We start from the raw sequence: 18,471 nt of genomic DNA, 5'->3' as shown, positions 1-18,471 counted from the left end.
GTTTGTAACCGATCTTTTATGCAATTAAATTTTAAATCATAGAACTAATCAGAATGTTAAAATTTAACTATTTGAAAAAAGAAAACTTAATTTGGTTGCAAAACTGCCATTAGCAGTATCATCGCCAAAATACTTTCTACTTACCTCCTCAGTCAAGAAGGGACATCTATTATTTCAAAGATGTCCAGTATAGAACACACAATCTGACAGCTGCTGCTGTTGAGAGATTTATTGATGATGTAAAACTTTTAAAATTTAATGGGTAAAATTTTAACAAAATAATAATAGTTACATTCTTATAAAATTTTAGATTTATTCTTACATCCCAGAAATTCCTCCTGTGATGACAATTTTTACTTTGAGCCTCAGCTTTGGATGAAAATTGATCAGTATTTAACTAAAATGTATATTCTGTCCACCTGTTAATTATCATGATCATCTTGACTATTGGAAGACAGTACTATTGGCTGGCACCTTGCCAACTCCTTTTTAGATAACTATAAACAAAAATATTAAAGATATAATGGGAATTTAAAACTAAGACCCTAAAAAAAAAAAAACTAAGACCCTAGAGTTAGAATGACAAGAAAGATCTTGAATCTTTTTTTAATCTATGTTATCAGTGGTACGTCCATTAATTGTTAAGTGAGTACATCAGTCAGAAGTAACCACAATTTGTGGCAGAAGTTGAGAGCTAGATAGGTTCAGCTGTAGCTAAGAGTAATTTGCTGATAAGTCCTTCAGAAATGTTCACCAAGGGCATTCTCTGTGAACAGATATTATAGATAAGCAGCCAAGAAGTCAGTCTTGCTCCTCAGGAGTTCATGATTAGAGGAAGAAATAGATATTTAAAGAAGTAATTATGACTAAATAAGATAATGTTATTTTGTTCTTTTAGATTTTAATATGAAATTAAATTCTAAACAAATAGAATTGTTCTATTTAATAATATTAATAACAAATAGAATTAATCTAATTTAATGTAAAATTAAATTCTATTTGTTTTCCATGGTAAACTATTTCAGTACTTAGGAGACATACCTTTTTTTCCTATTGAAAAGTGTTGGGCAGCCCCGGTGGTGCAGCGGTTTAGCGCCGCCTGCAGCCCAGGGCGTGATCCTGGAGACCTGGGATAGAGTCCCACATCAGGCTCCCTGCATGGGGCCTGCTTCTCCCTCTGCCTGTGTCTCTGCCTCTCTCTCTCGCTCTGTGTCTCTCATGAATAAATAAAAAATAAAATCTTTTTTTAAAAAATGAAAAGTGTTAATCTTAAAAAAAGATGTAGTGAAAGATGTCATATTAATGCTTAACCACCTATCATTAGTGTCACAAACAATTATAGCCACAAATTTGAGAGCTGAAGTCTGATTGCTTACCTAAATTCTAGTAATAGAAATTCTTATGAAGTTCAAACTTTTCCAGTCTTTCCCATTATCAATTAATTAGTAATTCAAACAGGTGTCTTTAATATATGTATTTAATTGGCTGTATTGATTATTATGTAAAATAATTCTGAACAGATATTTTTAATGCTCCCACTGACCCAAAGAACCTCCAAATTAGTACTATTATCTGAGGTCCAAAGGAGTTCCTTTATAAGCTTACATAATAATACTTAACTATTTGTTTTCAATAGGAATATGATGAAGAATGGGCTAAGAAAATTCAGAGTGAAAAATTTCGCTGGCATAACTCTCAGTGGCTAGAGATGGTAGAGAGCCGTCAGATGGATGAGAGCGAGCAGTTCTTGTATGGTGATGATCGAATTGAGCCATACATCCATGAAGGAGATATTCTTGAAAGACCTGACCTTTTCTATAACTCAGGTAAGATGATAACCAAAGCAAAATTAAACAGTTTGTGTGCTATAGAGATTTGGGTTGACCAACCTTGCTCATTCCCAAGCTTTGGAATTTATATTCCTATATTTATTTATTTATTTATTTATTATATTTATAATATATATATTTATATACTACTTTCTTGTAGTATATAAATGGACTTCTGCAAATGATTTCAGAAGTACTATCCATACACACCATGCAAACCTATTAACTCACCATTTTTTTCCAAGTTAGTCTTTGATGTGATCTCCATAAAAAAGGTTGTACCCAGGAAAATTAATTACTCTTAGTTTATTACTTTCTAGAATGTGTAACTTAAAAAAAAATCCTCAAGGTTTCTAGACTTCTCTTTGAAAATATAATACTCATTTTTCATCATTCTAGATTTATATAAATGTATAAATAACTTTTGTTTTCCAATGTATTTCATTTTGCCATGGTTTTGCTCTAATTTTGAACCAGTAAACTGTACTTGGTTGGGAAGATTTAGACACTTTACAGCAATAGTTTTTTCCTTCCAACTCTGCTAGTGTTTTCAGTGTAAAATTTAATTTTTACATTAATCATACATATATTATAACTTTGTTGATTTTGCCATACTTCCTTTTTCCAAGGATGAGTTTGGCACAAAGATTGGTAAGTTTCTGCATATTCTGGCTTTTAAAGTGTTGTACTGTTGCCAATATGAATATTACTTCATTGAACTCATTTAGGTGAGGAGAGAAAGAAAAGAATTTCTAATTAAGGTTTGTAGCAAGTTGGATATAAAAAGTATTAAGATATTATGTCTGAATTAATGGCTTACTTTTTCCCCCTACTATGTATTCATTCACACTTTGTTTTTATAATTTTGTTTTGTGCACATTGCCCATAAACTGTATTATTTTCATTTTTGGTATAGATACTAGAATCTTGGAAAATTGATACTTTAAAAATTAAATGGATTTCTTCCTAACTGAACTTTACGGTAGTTATGAAATACTGCCTTGTATTTCAAACCAGATGGAGTAGATCATTAATTTCAGCCAACCAGAATGTCTTAGTTCAGTAATGGCAAGCAGCTGTTCCTTACATATTCAGATATTCATGAAGTAAAGTGATGTAAAATATATATGGTATGATTTTTTTTGTTAACCGGAATCAGAATTCTGTGGAATCAGGTTTCTTGCTTTGAAGATTGATAGCTACTTTTCAGTGTGAATCAATCACTAGTTTCCAAAACTGAATAAAACTTTTAACCACCTCAGTGTTCAACTTTGTTGTTTTAATATGATTAGAACTTCAGAATAAATTTCTAAAAAATGATACCACATTCCCAAAATTAATCCACTTAAATTAACCTCTTAAAATGAAAATCATAAACATTTTTCTGAGATATTTTATAATTAAAATGTACAACTTATGCTTTTTTGAGATATTGGAATTATATATATATATTATATATCAAAATTTAGAAGCAGCCACAGCTGATGAACAAATAAATAAATAATTTTAAGTATTTGGGAAGTGGAATATTAGGTATCCTCATAGTTGTTTTGTTTAGTCCCTGTAGACTGATGTTACAGTAGACATTTGACAGTGGAGGTTACATTGCTGCTATGAGTTTAATAAAGATAAAGGCCTCATATCAAGACATCTGTATAATTTTAGTTGATTAATTATTTTACCTAGTTTGTTTTGCATGAATTGTTCACCTTGTGGTATTGTGGGATCTCTTAATATGTGTCATGGAAATCAGATAATATGTCTTTCATTGTGTGCAGTTGTGTCTTCAGAAATACCAGATAGATTTGTAAAACTGCAGATACGTTTGAACACTTGAGCCATCTTATTTAAGTCCCTGGTTCCCCTTTAGGCTGCTTCTGATAAAAACAACCTTAGTAGCTTTTCAGCCATAGAGGTTAAGCTAAAGGGTCTGTGATTCCCTGGGTCTTATCTTTTACTTTAAAATAAAATAAGACAAAATCAGAGAGGGAGACAAACCATAAGAGACTCTGAATCATAGGAAACAAACTGAGAGTCACTAGAGGGGAAAAGGTGGGGGGATGTGGTAACTGAGTGATGGACATTAAGGAGAACACGTGATGTAATGAGCACTGGGTGTTATATAAGACTAATGAATCACTGACCTCTACCTCTGAAACAAATAATGCATTATATGTTCATTGAATTTAAAATAAAAAATAGAGCAGCCTGGGTGGCTCAGCGGTTTAACACCGCCTTCAGCCCAGGACATGATCCTGAAGACCAAGGATCGAGTCCCACGTCAGGCCCCCTGCATGGAGCCTGCTTCTCCTTCTGCCTGTGTCTTTGCCTCTTTCTTTCTCTCTCTCTCTCTCTCTTTCTGTCTCCTTCTCTCTCTGTGTGTGTATGTGTGTGTGTCTCTCATGAATAAATAAATAAAATCTTAAAAAATAAAAAATAAAATAAAAAAATAAAAGAGTAAAAAAGGGAAATAGCATTTGCTGCTTCCTAGTTATTAATATTGCCCTCTATATTTTCAAACTGTTAAATATGTCAGAATGTATGTTTCCCTCTTGCTTTTATTTTTAAAAAGGATCTTAGTATTGTCATCTGAAAATAGGAAGCTAGCATCCTTTTTCCTTAGAGTCTAAAGTTATTGTGATTGTAGTCACTGAGTAATTTACTCTTCCATCATAAAAATGATCCTATTTGCTTTAAGCACGTTATCCATAAAGGAAGTATAATTATATAATTAAATGACTTTTTACTTTTTTGTTGTTTGTTCACCAACTTGCTGAGTCTTATTCTTAGCATTTAATATGTGAATATATTTCTGGAATATAAAGCTTACAATGCTTTGTTTCTGTCTCAATTATTATAAAATCATAGTTTTCATTTACTTATATGTTTCTGTGATATCTCTTACTAGCTATAACCCAATGAATTATAATTTTTATATTTTAGTAATTTGTTTTTCTCATTTTCTTCATTATTAATATCCTTTTTCTCCCATACAGTCACAACCTTACTTTTGGCTAGTTCACTAAAGAGCCCAATATTATGTTTTCATTTGACTTTAAAAAATAAAGTTTATTTCAGTAACAATACATAAGAAGATACTGAATTCTTTTATTTTTTACATTTATTCATGATATCTATAAACCAGTTTTTGGCAACTGACTTGCAAAAATCAGAAGGTTGATAAATTACCTGTGCTAACAATAAATTTGCTTTGATTTCATCCTTGTTTCAGAACATACCCCATTTTACTTATAGCCATATTTATCTTCATTACTGGGAGCACCTCAAAAAGGTGTATTGTATAACTGTGGTTTAAAAGGTTTCATATAATTTAATAACCTAAATGTTTATAATGCTCCACAGTTTAAAAAGTGCTCTGGTATATATCATCTCTGTCTTCTGTTTGTTCTCTGGTAGTTTAAATGTTCCATAAATTTTTTGGTTCCTTGTTGCTATCTTTGAATCAAGGTTAGAGTAGGAGCTTTAGGACACTCTTAGATTTATCTGGACTTGATTGTCAAGAATACACAATTCCTTTTTATTACTTCTATAAAAGAATTAATTTTGGATGCAGAATGCTAAAAAACAGATAATTCCAAAGAAGTTGAGGTGTTTGAGTTGAGGATTTTGGTTAATGTATAATTTAATTTTTATTCTTCATTCTAGTAAAGAAGGATTGCCCATATAGCAGAGCTGCCTAAATTTTGTCAAGACATTTTGAAGGACACAGTAGAGGCCATAGCTTACTGAATGAATGGCTGTGCTCTCCAATTATTAAAAATTTCAGAAGTATAAATGTCCTACTTACATAATGTCCGATTTATTATATTATTCTAATTGTATTCTAGATTTATAAAATTGCTGACTGAATCTTTAAAGTCAGACATTTTTAATTTGATATCTATTTAATGAGCTCCTAGTTTGTAGTTCCTTGTATTCCCTTTGAAGACAGTGGGAGCTCCAGATCAAAATGAAGGTCTTGAAAAATAGACAATTTTTCGTTTAATTTCTTCTTAATCTGGCTTACTTCATTAGGTCATGTTTCATGTATAAACTTTTAAAATATAATTCAGGTATCTTTTTATTTGGTTATATTTATTTTCTGAGTGTTAGAATCTTTGTTCTACTGGCATGCTGAATATCTTCGTATTCACTTTCAAAGTGTGATAAATATTTTATTTTGGCATTCTACTTAGTTGTGTGCCTCTGATATTGGCAGATTTCTTAAACCTTGATTTTCAATTATTTGGTTTTCATTTAACAGAGGAACTTAATTAATTTCTGTGGTCTTAACCTTGTTAATTTTAGCCAAACTCCTAATATATGTAAAATATATTCTAAGTGCTTAGCTCTAAATCTATTGGGTCTTGGTTTTTTCCATAATTTCATTTTTTGTCACTTTTTTGGATTTAACTGGTCTTTTGATTTATTAACTTTTCAAGGACATGGATAATGGACTATTAAATACTTTTGCCTCTTAAATATTTAAAATTCACTAAAGTAACAAAGACATTCGTTAGCAATTCAACAATTATATAATAATGCAAATCTTTAGTAGATGACGTGTAACAAATAAGTGGTACAGGAGTCATATGGAAAGACAAATCACCTACTTACTCACTTACCAACACTTATTACTTAACATTACCATTCACTTGATTTGTAATAACTGTACTCCTCAAATAGATTTTGTCATTTAATTGCTGCCTATCTTTCAAGACTCAAATCAGTTACACCTCTGCCTCATTCCTCCCCAGTTAGATTTTTCTAACCCCTACAAAACACAGTATCACTTTATACCCTCCTCTGCCTCCAACACTCATTCAGTGCATGCATTCATTCCTGTTGTAGAACGTTTATTAATGAAGTGTATTATTTAATTGCATCCTAAGTGTTTGTCTTATATTTCACTTAATCTAAAATTCTTGAAAACAGAAATTATATGTAACAACTTTTTGTATTTCCCACAGAACCTAGCAAAGTATTATTATGCAAACAGTAGGTCTAAAATGGTTATCTGGTGACTAAGTAATCTGCTTACCTTGTGCCAACTTTATAAATAATGTTGTGAGTATGACCTAGCCAACATTTATCTATAGATCACTTAACAACCCAGAACACTTTTCAGAAAAGGAAACTTAGGCCTGAGATCTTTCTAAATAATTACTACAAAAGCCATAGACTGAAATACATTTCTTGCAATGCATAGGTTAGCCCTGAAGCCATCACTTAGAGCTTTTTCCCTAGAATTCTTTCCTTATTCATAACTTATTCGTAATTCTATCAATAATAGGCTATCTGGTTTCTTAGAATAAATAAGAAAGTAGTATCATTCTAAAATCAGCAGGAATTAATAATAAAGACTTAGATAATGGAAAAGGAGCACTCTATAAACAAAGAAAAAGAACTGGAAAGCATAGTGGTGTAGAGCCAATTAGCATAGGCAGTCAAATGTAGCTAATAGCCTGGGGCACAATTATACAGTAATGGGTATTAAAGATTGAATTATCAAGAAGTAATATAAAATAAGTTCAATGTATTTTCTAAAAACACAGAGAATGTAAAATATATTTACAAATATTTCTAACCCAAGTTTGTGTGTGTTTTTTAAGGTTGGCACTGAAAGTGTCAGGCATTGCTTATTTAGAAATTTACTTACTTGAAATCTCTAATTTCTTAATTATACTACACAAATGAAGCTGTCTGGGTATAAAATGTTGCTCTTTACTGACACCATGCTGTTTAATGTTAACTTACTCATTCTGTTTCCTTAGCCTGGACCATCCTGACTATCCCACATTACTTCACCTCACCCCTTTTTTTGTTTTACACAAGGCTATACATCCCTTGAAGGCAGGGACTGTCTTGTCTATGTGTTAGTGTATTACCACCACATAGTAGCTGTTCAATAAATGTTCAGTTCTTTTGTTTCATCATTGTGAATACTTATGTATGGTCTTCTATATTACCAGAGAGAGTAGTATGTCCTGCTAACATTTCTCTTTCCAGATTAAATATATATAATTTTCTATTGTGTTGCTTGATAGAATAGTTTCCTTTTTATTCCCTACCAGTATGTTTCACTAGTTACCAATTTTCCTTCTTTCTAGATGGATTAATTGCCTCTGAAGGAGCTATAAGTCCAGATTTCTTCAATGATTATCACCTTCAAAATGGAGATATAGTTGGGCAGCATTCATTTCCTAGCAGGTAAATAGTCTTTCAAGAAAAATCTAATATATTGATGTTTCCCTTGTTTTCGAAAAACCAGAATTCTTTTCACTCCCCATTTCTCTATTTTCATTAAAGAGGGAAAAAAAACCCTCAATATTTTCAAGAACATGCAAGTTTGATTTTAAATTAACCTATGAAGTCACATTTTTCTATATTAAAAAAAATGGAGATCGCAGATCTGAAAAAAAAAATGCTTCATCGTTTGAAAAATACAGGCTGTCCATTGAAGTAGACAGTACTTTTGCCAAATTAATGAACTCAGATTGTTTCCTGAGTGCTTTCTAAAGCTAGTAAAATATAAGAACACAGTACATGTATTTTAATAAGTATTCAGCATCACTATTTTAAAAAGTCTTATGACAGTTCTGAATAGCTCTTACATGCCTATAAAAATAGAAAATAAATGATAATGTCTATTGATGCCATGGATGTGGTGGAAATATAAATGGTTACTATCTTTTTTGGAAAACAACTGAAAATATCAATTAAAAAATCTGTATACAAAAAAAAAAGTTGATACTTTGGTTAAATTAAAGACTATTTATCCTTCCCTGTATGACATTCAAATAAAATGTTTAAAGAAAAAAAATATGGCATGCCAGCATTGTTCTACAATTATAACAAAGTTTCTCCCAGCAGATTTCCCACTTCATTACTGGTGGCATAGATTTTTAAAATTTTATCAGAAAGTATGCACAATATTTCCCCCTTCATATCATTCTTAGAGGTCAATATTTTAATTTAGTCTGACTGTTGAAATTTTGCATTACACTCATTTAATATATAGGTGGAGTCTTATCTGCCCTTAAGACTTTTTTTTAATTATTTATTTAATATCCTCTTCTAAAATTTCTTCTACTTTTCATTAATATAAATTATTTTCTCTTTGAAGGTGTATTAATGTATTTTTTTGCATGAAAGAATGCAGTTGTGACCAATATGTTGTAATTCTTAAATGGTCACTTATAATAAGCCATTTTAATCCAATAATTATTGCAACCAATATTAATCAACTATCATATATAATCTCTTTTATGAACATTCATAATTTATTTTAACCTGCACAACAATGTTTTAAAGCAAGTATTATTATGGCCATTTTACAAATGAAGAAATAAAGGCTCTAATAATTTAAGTTTAAATAACCAACTCACATAAATAGGGTGGTAGAGAAAAAAATTTGAACTCCAAAGCGCAGGTTCTTTGTAGTATAACATGATACCTAATTTGGAAGGAGACATGGTATACCATCATGAGTTTTAGTGGTTTTTTGTCTTTTTTTTTTTTTTTTACCACAATTCACATTAAGAAATACATTTCATATTGCAACCTAGTGCACACACCCAGATATGATTATATATTTGTTAATACATATATACCTATACATATAAGTAAAACAAAAAAAATGTACATGGTAATTAATCTTACTCCTTGCAATGCACAATTATATATTGTTTTAACCTATTCCATCTCATTTTTGAAGTACAGATTGCAACCTTCTATGTGATTTCACAATTCATTGATATTTGTGACCCAAAGTTTAAAAACATGTTGAAAACTTAGGAGTATTATATGAAATGTAGTATAACCTTATATATAGTTCAGTATTCTGTAAGCATACTTTAAATAAATAATAACACTTCAGAAATAGTTTCATCGGTATACTGGATTGTCATGGTAAGAAACTCCTTGCCTTAGGACATAAAAGTTAAACATGGTTAAATATCAGAAAGCATATGGCTTTTGATTGCACTTCTCATGTTTTTGTCTATATTAGCTGTAATTATGTAAATATAGGATCTGTTTAATCATTCTAACTACTATATTCCATCATATGACAATTCACTGTAAAAATGTTTTCTGAAATAAAATTGGTAAAGGAAGAAGTGATTTGGATGTATAATCCTGATTATTTATATGAAGATTTTTGCTGATATCATTATAAGATTAATTATTGTGCCATTTATGTTTCACTATGAACAACAACATTATTTTGGTATCTCCTGCAGATATTTACTGATCTAAAAGTAGACTGATACTAATATCAGTCTTATTTCTGATTATAATACTTATTACTGATTAATAATAATGCATTATTTTTTTCATAAAGAGTTGCTTTCATTTTTTATATAATTTTATAATTAAGAACCTGAACACTTTCATTAAAATTGATTATTCAAAACAGTGAACATACGAGCTTAAGTCATCAAAATCTCTCAATTCTGGTTTTCAAAAATGGTCATTTTATAAACAATAGAAATGTTTTAAGAGATGGTGGTGCCCAATGAATAAATTGTATACTGTGTCCAAAGATTTCAGGATTTTATTCCTCAGCTCTATTAATAACTTTTTTTAAAAAGTCATTTTTTATAAAATGACTTTGGGAAATCTTACCTTTGTACCGTCAGTTCCTTCTTAAGGGTAAAAATATTTCAGTAGCTTCTTCTACATCATAAAAGACACATCACAGTAATGGTAGCTTAAAAGATTAGCTAATAAAACGTACTAGACTATTTTTTCAAATCAAAGGAGTGAAATACTTATTATAATCACTTTGATTTGAGAATTGTTTGACCTGTAAAAAGAACTTCCCCTGAGAAAGCTAAGTCTTTCATCTCTTGTCTTTTGTAATTTTTCAGGCCTTAAATCACATAACTATATCATTTTCTCTTTTTATTTCCAGAAGAAATAATTTACAATGAACTTCCTCAGCATTTTTGTAGGTAATAGATCAAATAAAAAAGGACTCAAAATTGTATCAGCAAAGATACAGAGAAGGTATACAGCATAGCCAAATCCTCATCTTTGCTTTTTGCTACATTTTGTTTTATTAACCTACTCTGGCATCATTTACTCTTTTATTCAGTCATTTTTGGTTGATTAGGATTCTTTTTTAAGAGGATTTCTGTGCTCTTCTTTGATAGTAACAAACCATGGACCTTAACTCTGGCTTAATTCTTAATTCTGCAAAGATTTAAGCATTTTAAATTGCTGTATAATTATTCACATATTTATCATGATTATTTTGCTGCATAATGTCCCAGATGTAAAATTTTAAACTAATGGCTACCTTTTGGCTTCTGATATCCAGTAGGTAAATTTAAAGCCTATTAGATCAAATAACATTAACTTAAAATACTACTTCTGAAACTTTTTACTTTAACAAAATAGGAATATTTTTTGAGAAATGTGAACAGAGGGTATTGGACTCTTATTCTTTATCTCCACTGGAAAGATGAGAATATGCAGCCTCAATGGGCAACATGAAGAATTTGAGTTAACTCTGAAATATGAAAGTATAATGTCTTGATTGAATTCTGAATATGGAAAAAGTTGTTCTTTAAAAACTTGTAAAAAGAGGAAATGTCACCTATTTTGAGGGGGTTTTTTTCTTTAAATCAGGGAAATTGTCCAGATGACTTACACTTTTTTCCCTGTTCTTTATCATATGTTTTTGATAAATAAGCACCATCAAGTTATCTGGAAGAATTTTTTTAAATTAATGTATAAAATGTGAATTTTTATCTTTGCCATTGTTTTTAATGATTCGAGAACATGAAATGGTATGACAGTGCCAAATGGCATACACTTCAGGCAGTACTCACAACTTCTCAGTCCTTGTGTTTTTGTTTTTGTTTTTAACATATTAGTTTTAGTGGGTTCAGGTAAAGGAGATGATCCTAAGTTCCTGAAAGGTAAGGAATAAATTTCTCATTTGTATGATAAGAGGGTTTTTTCTTAATTGTTCAAAGAAAAAAATCTTCACTGTATTCCTAAAATGACAAAGTTTAGAAATAGGACAAATCTGTTAAAATGAGCCAGATTTAAAGAATTGTTTAAACCATTTAAATTGGTATTTTTCTTAAAATCCAGGTCAGGGGATCCTTCTTAATCTGAATGCCTACATTTTTGTAATATAGCAAGGCAGTTTAATTGGAAACAGCGAAAATTGTTAAACTCCTCTATCCTATTCTGCAGGAGAGACTGAATGTTTGATAAAATAGATACTGGCAGTTGGACAGCAAATCCTGGGTTTTAGACATGTGTCACTATCAGTTTGAACCTCTTGGCGCCAGAATTTCCCAACATTTAGAGGTGATGCAAAATACATTACGGCTCCAAGGCATTAGCTATAGAGTTGCCAGTCCCAGAGGGTTAGATGTAAATCTTCCCCCACCCAAAAAAATTTGAACTGGTGTTAGAAAGTAAAGTGGAACTTGCTATTGAAGCTAATTAAAAATAATAGGAGTAGGACTAGCTTTTTTTCCCCTTATATACAATATATCCGTACCATATTTTTGGACCGTTTTTTTATTATAACTCTTACTTTTCAAGACTAACAAGAACCTCATGTTGAGTATTTTTAAACTGCTTCCAGCTTTTACAAATCAGTTTTTGTTGCAGTAAAAATGGTCCATTTTTCTTTTATAGGAATCCAATTTTCATAAACTGGAAAAAAAATTGCAGAGACTGCTTAGGTTTCCTTGGGGCTTTGAAAACTATTTTTCGGAGGGCCTGGAGTTTTTTGTGGTTGGCACAGTGATGTCATTGACTGACCATTTCACTGCAAAGATGAATTAGATGTGTGCATTATCTGAGCCATCTGATTCTTACACTTTCATTTTCTGTGTGTTTTAGATAGCCTGCCTCTTTTTTTCCCTTTCTGAGAATACTTAGGCATTAATTGTTCTGTCCATTATATGTATTACATACATACATACACACTTTTTAGTCCATTCTAATTTATTTTTTCAAACATTAAATCACAGTTGAAATGGTAGTTGTGCTTTTAAAAATCATCCCAAATAGAACAAATTATTTTCTTAATACATAAAAAATAATCTTTTACCCAAATTTTTAAATGTATAATTTTTCCTAAGACAAAGACTCTACATGTCAAAATTAGACTTATTTCTTTAGCTTTCAGGCCACTTTAATTATACTCAGCTACTTAGTTTTTTCACTTGAAAAAAAGTAACCTCAACATTACATATTCTTAGTCTAAATGCCATTGTGTAGTGTTTATAGAACTACATGTTATTTTTAGAACTATATGAGATTATTTCAAAGCAGTTATTCAAAAGAAATCAAATTACTGTCTTTATTTGGCTAGTCAAGAAGTTCTTTTATATTGAGAGGAACGTAAATATGCCATAAAATACCTTCTTTTTGATAAGTCCTATATCAATTTTAATTGATAACCCAAACTTTTCTAAAAAAATTTAATGACCTTCATTAATGAGTAAGTAGTATAGAAATTATATAGAAGGATCAAAAAAAAGCAAAAGATCCTCTAGAAATAATTCTTTTGATAGACATTGAGACCAGCCATTTGTTCAGCAGCATTTTAAGATCTAAATGAATTGGTATACATTTATGAAATCTTTTAAAAGATAATAATTAACTAAAATACTGCTTTATTTAGTGTTATTAAATTTTTATCAAAAAATATTATAGCTTATTATTTACTAATTTCCTATTGATTTTTCTCAGAGAACATTCATTAGAAGCCTTTAAAAAAAAAAACTCAAAAAAAAAAAAAAACAAAAAAAAAAACTCTGGCTTACTTTAGTAATTTTTTCCAGACATGGTGGTTACAAAATAAAGCAACCAGATTCCATTTTCACCTATCAATTGCCAAAAATTTTTTTAATACTAATACCCACACATAGGAGCAAAGAAGTACTCTGATACACCCCTGCGGGAATTTAAATGGATAAAACCTTTGTGAAATGTATTTGGTAATAGAAAACAAGATCCTTACATTGTTCACTTCCTATAGCCCTGTAACTTCATTCCTAATGATTTATCCTTATGAAATAATCAGGAATAAGCATCAGATAAATAAGTTATCCTGTGTCAAAGCGTATGTCACTGAGTGTAGGGAGTGTAGTGTACACCTATCTAATTGTGGAGTATATGTTATTTTTAGCACCTGCTTTTGTGCCACATGATTTTATTCATAAATTATATTACACCAGTGTTCTGATTTAAGAACATAAATATGAAGATCAAAATAGGTAAAAATAGGTATATTTAGCAGTAGGTAATCATTTAACATTAAATTCTCCACTTTTTTAAAGAATTGCCTACAGAGATCTTTTAATTTGATTTTTTTCTTATTGAAAATTCTTTTTAAAAAAATGTTATTCACCTATAATGTTTTGATAGCGTAAAAGTGAGTATACATACCACTGCCACATCTTTGATTTCTAGTAATGAAAGTTGACAGTATGCTTGGAGTATTTGGTCATTCCATTTATATTCATTTACATGTATTGAAACATTATGACAAGAGATTCATTGATATAATCTTAATATATAAACATTTTCATTTTAAGATAAGCCTATTACTAAAGAATGTATAGTATTAAAAAATAAAAACTTACTGAATGGTTTGATACACAAGGCATTAGTATATATTTTATTGACTCTCTGTTCTTGGCATACACATTTGCATAGTCTCTAATATTTGTTCTTAGCTGTATCTAATTTAGGGTATTTGCAAGAGTTACTTCTTAGTTTAAATGCAATTGTGTTAAATCATGATTAAGACACTTAGAGTAGAATCTCTGTATAGAAGAAACTGATAGGGTTGGGTAACAGACTATATTCTATTTACTTTTAAAAGTTGCTCTGTTTCAGGTTATATGATTTAGTCTAAAAATAACTAGATCTGTGCAAATATTTATTACAATTGTATTTGGTTATCCAAATAGTATTGTTCTTAATATATGTAGACATGTATTTCAAGCTTAGTAATTAGTGCTATATAGTAATAATTTTAAGTTCTTCCTCCTTTCATCAATAGTAACCAATCAGAAATGTATGGTGAAATTTCTTAAAATGAATAAAACCATTTATAAGAAATAATACTGTGACAAGTAAAATTATATCTAAGTTAATGAAATTTTACTTTTAAACTTGTGGGATGGTGAAAACAGGAGAACAAGAGTGGCAATATTTATGTAACACAGTTCTGAAAATTAAACCAATGACAATAAATGGTTTTTACACTCTGAGACCCTTGCTGTAATTCATACATTAAATTGCATTTTTCTTTCTAAATACTCCCAAGGGCAATTCTGCCAGGTTTTTTGTTTGTTTATTTCAGAAGATGAAATGTCCTAGGAGCCTTCTAAAAGTTTTAAGGAATAAAATGTTTAAGTTTTTTTTTTGGTCTAAAAGTATACAAAAACCAATAATGTGTATTTAGTTAGCATTTATATCATCATACATTTCAGTTGATCATCAATAGTGTGTGAAGTAGATAAGGGAAAGAATAGTATTGTCCCTATTTTAATGAATGTAGAAATGAAGGCTTATAGATTTTTAAGGGACGTCCAAAACCAGATAGTTAATAAAAAGTGAAGCCTTTACTATTATACCATTATGGCCTCCAAAAGGCAAGCAAATTTATTACTCTAACAGTGAACTGTATGTTAGAGTGTCTTGGAGTAAATGTTATTAAAATTCAGAGTAAGATATGTAGCTTTTGTTATGCAGCACAATATTGTTTACCTACTTTGCTTTAATACATTTGACATTGTCTATTGCAGTTTGGTGCTTCAGATTCTTGGAGACAAGTTGCTAAAAATATAGTAACACATTAATTAGTTCACTACTGTTAAATTCTTTTAGGTACTTACTAGTTCATTAAGTTCTCCACATAATAATCTAGTCATATAAAAAATGAGGATGAAATGAGTAAAATAATCTCAGTCTATAAGGGTCAATGTCTCATGCATATCATTTATTTAACTAATTAACTGATATAAATGTTTATATATATGATGCTGTTGTTTTAAGCCTGTACACGAATCCTCATATATTGGTCTTAATTATCTTATTTGTTTAGACATTTTATAGACAGCTTCTTTCTGGCCTTGAACAAAGGCAAGGAAATTTGGTTCTGCTGCTTGGACACTAATGATTTGCATTTCCCAAGGAGAATTGAATTAGGTTTTATTAGTAAATTGGGCCCATAACTTTTAAGGCCAGATTTTATTAGATTATCACACATCAGCATTAGCAAATTGTAAACTTTACTGAAATCTAGAAATACAGGCCAAAATTCAAGGCTTAGAATCCTGGAAACTTGGGAAGATGTTTTATCCTAGAGAAGTTACACTCCTGACTTGGAAAAGTATTTTAAGTGATTAACTTTCCTTTGGAAATTTAGAAGCAAGAGAAGAAATTGGCAACAAAACTATCCTCATTAAGTTTGTGGTAATTTTCAGCGTGGCGATCTGAGCAGAGTTTTGGGAGGCATACATGTTAGCTGTATATAAAGTCCAAAGATGCTCCCAAAGAAAACCAAATTTATTGTCACTTTATTAGAACTTTTATTTAGATGGAAGTCAGCATAACTGAGTCTATAAATAAAAAAAAAGTAATCTATGACTAGATCCTATAAAAATGTTAACACATCAATTATGGTGTAGCTTTGTACTAGAAGAAATGACATGGGAGTTAATCCAGTCATGACTGGGAAGTTAATTATATCACCACCTTTTAAGAGTGATTGTCTAGTGTTAAAGTTTATACATTTTTTATATTTATTAACCACATTTTTGTTGACTCTACCAATATATAAAAATTAGTTGTAAATTTAAATGGAAAGAAAGTAGAAAGTCTGTCAGCAAAGATGACTGCTTTTATGACATGCTCTTAGTTTTTAAAAAAAAGGATTTGGGGGGGGGTTTTAAGGAAATGGAATATAAATCACTATTATAAAGACTTGCTTACTGACATTCTAATGAAAATAACAAAATTATAAGTTATTTATTTGATAAACACCACCATCCCCTCCAGAAAAATAAGGCAGAGGAAAACACAGCATGTCATCTCTTATTTCCTGTAAATCGGGACTTGTTGATATTGAGCTTACTCCTAAACTCAGAGATATTTTCTCATTTAAGGTTGATTTATTGTAGCTCATCTGTGTTTTGATTTAACGTGATTTAAGTATTCATGAACAATTGTTAAAAATTCCTTATATTAGAAATGTTCAACCAAATATTTTTATTTGTTTTTTAAAAAAACATGAAGCCTAGAGCAAATAGGTTTTTAAATATAATATTAATTAATTCCCATATTTCCCATATTGCCCATAGTCCTTCCAGATGTGCTATTACAAATAGCTCACTCTTCAGATATGAGCCATATGGGTTCTGTAAACTGATTTGCACTTATTTTGAATAGGAATTGTATAGATTGCAGATGAATTATTAAAGTATATGTATAATTGCCAAATAAATCTAAGAGCAAAATATTAAACTGTAGTAAATGAGAAAAGAATGTGCAAATGAAGACCTGCATGCTTTAATAAGTTTAGTGGTTACCTTCTCAGTTTCAACCAAAAGAAAAGAGTTGCCTTTTTTTTTAAGTTTTTTGGTTATTGTGTTTTAAAAAGGGGGAGGGGGCCTATAAAACTGCTTACAGAAGTATCTAAGACAAAAACAAGGAAATATAATGTTCTAAACTCAGCCGATCCAAACCACTTGAGCTGCTATGACAGCTCATAAAACTGAGAGTAGTTTTTAACTGGGCTCTGTTTTACATTGCCAAAGTGAATTTTCCTTGCAGGAAGTAGCCAGAGGGTTTATTTAGTTTCCAGTCCATGGCTTTGATCTTTCTGTACTGTCACATCTCGGGTTACATAGCCCTTTTTCACTGCAGTAAATCTGCAACAGTTAATGAGAATAAAATTTCCTCCTCCTTACTGATCGCATGCTGTTAAATGCCAAACCACAGCCAACTGCATATTTGCAAAATTTTAGCTACAGTGTATGAAAACAGTGCAATCAATTTAATCTTGTTGTCTTTGTAATTCATTTTATTGGGCTTTCTTCCTTTTTAAGTGACCTACTTTATCAAGTAAGTGGTTGCAAAGCCAAAGCTGGGAGAAAGATTTAGAATGTTAATAAACTGAGAGGAGAAAGGTGTGCATGTGTTGGGGAGGAGGGGTGAAGAAGTGGGTGCTCATGTGTATATACCATCATTGAGTTTCAGATTGGGTCCTATTTAATACTTTTGACTGATGAAGCCTTCCTTTCTTTTCAAATAAAATAAGCTGATTTGTTATTATTTTGATTATGTTTTATGTTCCATTTCAACATAAATATTTACTTAATGAGTTTATTTAATAAGTCAGAACATTATTTTTCACTTTTGATTATAAGGAAGATTCTGTAGTTTTTAATGGAATTTAAAGGATTTCAAAAAAGTTGATCTCTACATTATAAGAGCTGTTCTTAAAGTAAAAATAACTTTTTTTAGTAAAAGTAACATTTTTTATAAGTATCTACTGAACCATCTTAAACAAATGGGTCATACTTGGTAATATTATAAATATCCATTGAATAAACTGATAGAAATTCAAATCAACATTAAGCAAGCTGATTTT

General features: G+C 30.2%; 1 protein-coding gene across 4 annotated transcripts in view; it reads left to right on the top strand.

Moving 5' to 3' along the window:
- Positions 1-18,471, top strand: part of KIFAP3 (kinesin associated protein 3) — a 158,063-nt gene that overhangs the window by 120,570 nt on the left and 19,022 nt on the right. For all 4 annotated transcript variants that reach the window (XM_077901604.1, XM_077901606.1, XM_077901603.1 and 1 more), the window contains 2 exons: positions 1,637-1,826; positions 7,940-8,039. In XM_077901604.1, coding sequence (XP_077757730.1) covers positions 1,637-1,826; positions 7,940-8,039 — 290 coding nt within the window. The remainder of the gene's footprint in view (positions 1-1,636; positions 1,827-7,939; positions 8,040-18,471) is intronic.

Source organism: Canis aureus, chromosome 6, assembly GCF_053574225.1.
Source record: "Canis aureus isolate CA01 chromosome 6, VMU_Caureus_v.1.0, whole genome shotgun sequence".
NCBI classification, from domain to species: domain Eukaryota; kingdom Metazoa; phylum Chordata; class Mammalia; order Carnivora; family Canidae; genus Canis; species Canis aureus.
Note: the sequence above shows the minus strand (reverse complement) of the source record. Positions and strands in the feature narration are given on the sequence as shown.